The following is a 7693-nucleotide window of genomic DNA, read 5'->3' as shown; positions in this document are numbered from 1 at the left end:
ATGAAAAAGAAGACGTTGACACCTTCTCAGAATGGATTAAATGTATCAGATCCATGTTAAAGTCCCGTATTAAAAGATTGAGGGGGAATATGAAAACCATATATCCTTCTGTGTTCAATAAACCAGAAGTGAAAAAGGAGTTAGATAGATTACACGATCAGTACGTACTGGTTCCCGCGGACAAAGCAGGTAAAAACATTGTCTTCGTTTGTAAGGCTCATTATATAAATTGCATTCTAGAAGAATTTGGATTTAATTCTGCAAGTGGTTATCCTACTTATACTCATACTTCCCTTTCTAAGGAAGAAATTCTCCAAAATCACCTGTCGGTTTTGAATACTTTTAATATTCCACAGAGCCAAAATGAATTTGAACTACCTTATATATATTGGATTCCAAAACTTCATAAGAATCCTTACAAACAAAGACACATTGCAGGTTCCAGAAAATGTTAAACCAACATTCTTTCGTTACTCTTCACTAAGATATTGACAGTAGTGAAGGAAAAACTTCAAGAGTACTGTGCAACTATATATTCAAGAAGTGGTGTGAATCAGATGTTGATACTAAAAAATTCTAAAGAACTTTTGGACACTTTGAAATCACAAGACTTTACAAAAATCAACTGCTTAAAAACTTACGACTTTTCAACTTTATACACAACAATTCCCCACGACAAATTGAAATCCAAGCTTTTTAATATCATTGATAGCTGCTTCTTCAATAAAAATGGAACTCGTAAATTTACGTACCTCGTCATTGGTCATTTGCAAAATTATTTTGATAAAACAGATTCTGATTGCACACATAAGTACTCTGAAGTTGACATCAAGAAGATGCTTGAGTTTCTGATTGACAACATCTATGTGGTTTTTAGAGACCAGGTATTCCAACAATCTAATGGAATTCCCATGGGTACAAATTGCGCTCCGTTATCAGCAGACTTATTTTTGTATTCATATAAAGCAGAATTTATGCAAAATCTTATGCATGAAAAGAAGAAATTACTTGTTGTGGCCTTCAACTCGACATTTAGATATATCGACGACGTATTGTCCATTAGTAATGGTAATTTCCATTCCTACGTCGACACGATATATCCTGGTGAGCTTGAGATAAATGATACAACAGAGTCCGACACATCTGTTTCATACTTGGATATTTTACTTGAAAAAGACACTAATGGTAATCTAACAACGAAGCTTTATGATAAACGTGATGACTAACTTTTCTATCGTCAACTTCTCTTACGTATGCAGCAATATACCTTCATCACCTGCATACGGAGTATAAATATCTCAGTTGATTCGATACGCAAGAGCATGCTCTACGTATGAACAATTTCTAAAACGAGGTAAATTATTGACAAGCAAGTTGACGAAACAAGAATATCAGCAATCTCGTTTAAAATCATCATTTCGTAAGTTCTTTGCAATTGGTCGATACAATGACCTTGTCAGCAAATACAGTTTATCATTAAGTCAAATGCTGACTGACGTTTTTCATACTATTATTAGTCCATTATTTACACACTGAATTGACGACGGATTTTTCCGTTATTTCTTGATCATGACAAGGAGCACACGGCGGGTGTGACCGGTCGGCAGGGGATGCTCACTCCTCCATGGCACCTGATCCCACCTCGGATATTTCGGGGGTCCGTGTTTGCTCTGCTCTTATTTTGTATTGTTTTATGGACTTTGAGATTGAAGAATACTGTTCGTTATCTCCATATCCTTCTTCATGGCAAACGCTATTGTTTTCAAAAAAGAAAAAAGTTGTTTTTTTTTTTTTTTGTTTTTTTTTTTTTTTAATCAATGACGCATATAAGTATATTCAAAATGTTACATATCATTTTACGATAATGGTTTGCATGGACTTCTCGAAAGTTTTAATCCGATTTAAAGTAGCACAGGACATTGGGATGTTTGCAAAAATAGACGGATATTTATTATTGTGTAAAAACGCAAGGTTGGGATTAGAATTGCCGTTTATTGATAAATAAATGACGAAGCAACCAAATTATGTCAACACATGTTATAATTGACAATACGAAACGAAATTAATAACATTATGTAACAGAAATTGATACGTATTTTTATTACTCCTACTACGATGAGGTAAAAGGACTTGAAGTTGGCATATCAATTGCATTACACGAAAAAGAATTCTGTTAGATATTTAATCTTTTGATTATATTGTTACATTTTATTCTATGCTTTGAGACATGTTACCTAGGTATATATTAAAGCATACTAAATTAACAAAAATTAATAGATAATTTTCTGAAAACTATTTATTTGAAATCTTTATCATAGATCATATAATATCAATATATTTAATTCCACGTATTTTTTTTTCTTAAACAACTCCTTGAGAAATAAAACTGACATGAATATTATTTAGCTGTTTTAAAAAATCGTTTTCAGCAAATAAAGATCTTTAAAATGCAAATTCAAATATAATCTTCAATATACATCTTAATATTAATTCTAGGATGCATATCAAAATGAGGAACAATAAAATATTGATATGTATAATGTATTATATACAACTTATATAAATTTAGAAACACGGCCTTGTAAATTTAGAGCCTTTGCATAGAGCAGCACCTTTTATTAAGAAATATACAGATATTAGTAATTTGTTCACTGTAAAATGTGATTTTTCGTTCATTCCTTTGTTCCTTTTTTTGTTTCTTTGAAAATCTGTCACTCAAAGAAATAAACTAACACAATATAATGTATAAATAAAAAATAATGAAAGTAATTAAAAATATGTTTTCACTTTATCAGAGATAGTCGTCCTACAAATGGGGCAGGACTGTAATTGATCTGCACATGCTTGACACGTGGCCAGATGACCACATGGTCGGAATGTGACCATTACTTGAGAACTAAGACAGACTTTACAGAGTAACTGATTTCTAATTCTATCCGCGTCTTCAGTCAATGTCTGTACTTCATGACTAAGAAACTCACAATCTGGCGATGAACGTGAGTGTATTTCTGTTGGGTCGTCATTCATGTCCATGGACATAACAGCTCCACAATGGAAACATTGCACTTTGTTTTCAAAACCTAAAGTATTGCAACATAAGTTTTAGAAAACATTAAAAAATTGTTAAAGTAATGAAGTTAAATATGCTATCATTTCAATTTCAAAGTTAAGATTTGTGTGATGCTTCAATTATCATTATATCGCATAAATGAAGGACTCTTATCGACATCTACCAATGATTCGAACTTGTAAATTCAATCATCACTTTTTTCAAACGTTAAATATAAGCAAACATTGAAAGTTTTTATATGTGTTATAGAAATTAAGAGAATTGGAATAAAATCCAAACCTTTATAGTACATTCCAGATTTTGCAAGTTCTGAAACCATTTGTTTCAAAGAAGTTTTACAGTCTTGATAGGACGCAGTCCGTAATGATTCCAATGCGTATTCGGGATGTCGAGCAGTGGAAATTAATTTTTTAACGCTGTGGGGAGGTTCACGGGGACGATTTTCCAACTCAAACTTTTTTCTCATCAGAAACACGTGCCAACACATTGCATTGTCTTTAAAATGTTGTTCCAGAGCATTGTCCACTTCAGACCAATTGTCTCTTTGAACACCACACGCGAAACAAGAAGTTTTAGTGTTGTAACCTGAAAGCGAAATATCATTTTGCAGTATTCTAAATAAAGAGTTTCCTTGTTATCTATATCAAAAGGTTTTGATATATTACTTCGATATTTCTTTTAATTTTGAGACCTTAATTTATTTTATTTCACATCTTACATGTAATGAAGAAGGATTTTTGCACATAGTTTTACTAATAGATTTTTATGAAGTTCCAATTACATTTTACATATCTTAATAAAATATGCTCTGTCCATGGATTTCAGTGTAAATTTTAAGGTGCAATTATTTTGACAATACGGTAATCATAATATTTTCCCAAGGTTTAGCTCCTTTTTTCGCAAAACACAATACTTACAAGATCTCGATTCATTCTTTTATGATCATTATATATATACTGAATACTTAAAAAACAATAAAAATGCAGAAAGGATATTTATATATAATTATTTTCTCCACTCTATAAATCTGATGCATTTATCTCAGTTGCAGTTGAAGACTGTTTTCTTCAAATAAGCTTCATTATTAATTACTCAGAAGCTTGCTTATTTAGAGTTTGTATAGATCGAACGGTCTACTAGCACATATAGCAAATACTATTATGCTACAGTAAATGGAAACCAAAATATATATACTAAAATTTGTTGGAAGACAGTTAAATATCTGTTTTGAACAATAAGCATCAATCTGATTTCAAAAATGTAACATGGAAGTTTAAAAAATATTTTCCATAGAACCTAAATTAAGTTCAAGCTACGCTGAATTGACGATTTACTTCCTATTTAATACAGATTATATTTACTTGGAAATGTAGAAGATTTATATTACAATATCACACTTTAAAATATCCTCCATTGAATACTTACATTAAAAAGAACATTCTGACTTTAAGTTTCGATTCAATTTTCAAATACAAACCTTCATAATAATATCCGGCATTGGATAAAACAATCGCCATTTTACGAAGCTCAAGGGGAGCGTCATTGAACGACAGTAATCTCGTTTTGTCGTCCCTGTATGCTGGGTACCGGGTATTTAATGGCGGTCCAGCACCAGAGGAACACTTTAAACTATAATCCTGATAGTTACACTGTGGTTGTTCTAAGCAATACATTCTTCTAATGTTTATGTTCGTGATATCTGTACCTCTATTTCTAGTTTAAATATACAATAGTGACAAAGGATGTATTTTTAAAAAGATTACGTAATTCGATACTTGACTACATTAAAAAAACACCATGTGAAAGTTTGCTTGGTTTTATATTCAGAAAAATTATACTAATGTTAAAAACAAATATTACATCAGGGGAAAAAAATAAGACTTATATAAGAACTAAATACACACAAAGTGGAAGCTAAGTCTTAGTACGATTATATTAGAAAAAAAAGTTTTCCAAATAATAAAAAAAAATGAAACTTTCAGTGCTATTTTTTGCAATATTCTTCGTTTTCATGATATAGTTGTATTGAAAATACTGAACAATTGTTAAGCCGTACGAAAAATAAATCACCAGAAATTATTTTTCCCTTGCTTTGTACACCATTTTAACCAATGATCGAATGAAATAAGACATAGAATAATAATCAAGTCCAACGTTCATTGAAACAAAACAATCTGAGAGAAAAGCAAACAAGGACTTTAAAAACATCACATGTGGAATCAGGAGCAATGGATGAGTAAAAATCCCCTGTCAGCAAATCACACATGTAATGTTCACCTTGTCATGATAAATAACTTAAAATGGAAACATCATACATTCTCCGCCAAAAGAAGAGACACGAAGCTCATATGTAGTCCAAAGGCTAAATAATTTAACTCTAAATACTTTAACTCTACAGTGATAACCCCTTTTTAAAATTAACTCTAGTATTTTTAACATTATTCTTCACACATTCTTAGAAGTAAAGAGTTGAACTTGCTCAATAGCTTCAAATATGCATGTATAATTCAACAGCAACCTTTTCTTCACTGAAAATAAAATATTAAACCTATATGATATAAGAATTTATATGTGGGTATTAGAGACGACAGAGTCTGTATATCATATTTTAGCAATAAAGGCTGACTCATAGTTTATCCACTATCGATCTCAACTCTATAGATAATCATACCTTGGTTTTTTGTGATGTGATGTCACCAATGAGATTGATGAGGACACCTTTTAAATATTGTTTTAGACAGAATCCGATAATACGATATGTGGCGGCTCCATAGTACTAATCGTTTAAGGTCCTAAATGCAGGGAACCCCGATCCTACAATTTCATAGTTATTTTGGATTTCTATAGAAGATTACGCTAGGCGAAGGGTCAGATATGAAAAAGAAGACGTTGACACTTTGTCAGAATGAATTAAATGTCAGAACCATGTTAAAATCGCGTATTAAAAGATTGAGGGGCAATATGAAAGCCATCTATCCTTCTTATTCAACAGTATTACACAGAAAAGTAAAAAGAATTTGGTTACATGATCATTATGTACTGGTTCCCGCTGACAAAGCAGGTAACAACATATTCTTTTTCTATGGTTAATTATATAAATTGTATTTTAGAAGAAATTGGATTTAATTCTACAAGTGGTATTTCAACTTATTCCCATAGTTCCCTTTCTGCGGAAGAACTTTTTAAAAATCAGTTCTGGATATTTTTAAAATCACGAAGAACCAATATGAATTTGAACTACCATACCTATATTGGATTCTTAAACTTCACAAAAATCGTTACAATAAAAATACATAGCGCAGTAAATGCTAAACCAAGCATTTTTCATTGCTTTTCACTACGATATTAACAGTAGCGAAGGAAAAACTTCAAGTGTACCGTTCAACAATATATTCAAGAAGTGTGCATACTTAAAAATTCCAAGGAACTTTTGAACAATTTGAAATCACAAGGTTTAATCAAATTCAACAGCTTAAAAACTAATGACTGAACTTTTTATCGCACCTTTTACTTCCTTTTTTGTATATTTAGATACATGTATAATTAATACTTTACTATAACTCCCAGATGATCAGTTTCAACTGGAATTTTTTGACATTTTTATTGTTTATTATGTCTAACTAAGTTATTGTAATAAAAAGAAAAAATATTGTGATTTGTGGTTTTACAAAGCAGATACAGAGCTTAAAATTCTACAAAATGTAAACAATGTTCGTTCGTTTTTTTATTTAGAAAAACCTAAAATTCTCCAATTGTATTTAGAATTAACTTGTATATTGAAAAATAAGTATAATGCCATCCTGTAAATGCAAGAATCACCAGAATAAGACTGGAAAAAAAACATTTACAAACATTTATAATACAGGTTTATGTCCCTACAAATGAAGCAGAAAATGAGATTATAGAGGAATTCTATGGGGCACTACAGTCCGAATTTCAAAAAGTTCCAAAGCAAGATCTGACGATCATCATGGGAGATCTCAATGCGAAAGTTGGAAGCGATAATATTGGTCATGAAAGAGTTATTGGGAGGAATGGCTGTGGAGGTATGGATAAGAACGGTAAATGCTTTACGGAATTCTGTGGAGATAACAACTTGGTCATTGGTGGAACACTGTTCCAACATAAGGAGATACACAAACTCACATGGGTGTCACCTGGAGGGAGAGATAAAAACCAAATTGACCACACTGCCATCAATGGAAAAGATCTTTACAGGATGTAAGAGTGAAGCGTGGGGCCGATGTTAGAAGTGATCATGGCCTTGTTACTGCCAGTATAAAGCTCAACTTGATGAAAGTAGCGCCAAAAAACAACATTAGGCGAATAGAGACAGTATCTGCACGCATTTAAAAAATAAAGTGTTTGGGAAACCAATGAAGGATATAATTGATTGATTGTATATAGTTTGACGTCCCTCTCGAGAATTTTTTCACTCATATGGAGACGCCATCACTTGCCAGTGGAGAGCTGCATTTTTTTCCTATGCTCGGCACTGATGGCAATTGAGCGGGGAGGGATCTTTTTCGTGCCAGCACCTACTGCGACACGGAACCTCGGTTTATACGGTCTCATCCAAAGGACTAGTCCCCACGTCCCACAGTGGGATTCTTACTTTGCGAT

The 7693-nt window shown here is 32.1% G+C and overlaps 1 protein-coding gene across 1 annotated transcript; it reads right to left on the bottom strand.

The window, feature by feature from the left end:
• Positions 1-2393: 2393 nt before the first annotated feature.
• On the bottom strand, positions 2394-4792 carry LOC134255338 (baculoviral IAP repeat-containing protein 7-B-like). The gene is made up of 3 exons (XM_062737861.1): positions 4548-4792; positions 3350-3655; positions 2394-3080 (listed from the first exon to the last, which is right to left on the bottom strand). Exons 1-3 carry the CDS (start codon positions 4741-4743, stop codon positions 2770-2772), a joined length of 813 nt encoding a protein of 270 aa, XP_062593845.1. The 5' UTR covers positions 4744-4792; the 3' UTR covers positions 2394-2769.
• Between the last annotated feature and the right edge of the window lie 2901 nt (positions 4793-7693).

Source organism: Saccostrea cucullata, unplaced genomic scaffold (genome assembly GCF_032062105.1).
Source record: "Saccostrea cucullata isolate Sc308-1 unplaced genomic scaffold, CSIRO_AGI_Scuc_v1 ctg16981, whole genome shotgun sequence".
NCBI lineage: Eukaryota > Metazoa > Mollusca > Bivalvia > Ostreida > Ostreidae > Saccostrea > Saccostrea cuccullata.
This window is presented reverse-complemented; position numbering and strand designations above follow the sequence as displayed.

Bases quoted from the DNA above. Each gene is read 5' to 3' on its own strand.
- LOC134255338 (XM_062737861.1), bottom strand. From the start codon at position 4,743: ATGTATTGCTTAGAACAACCACAGTGTAACTATCAGGATTATAGTTTA. The intron at 3,656-4,547 runs GTTTGTATTTGA...TTTCGCTTTCAG, and splicing joins TGCCGGATATTATTATGAAG to GTTACAACACTAAAACTTCT. The intron at 3,081-3,349 runs GTTTGGATTTTA...GCAATACTTTAG, and splicing joins ATCTGGAATGTACTATAAAG to GTTTTGAAAACAAAGTGCAA.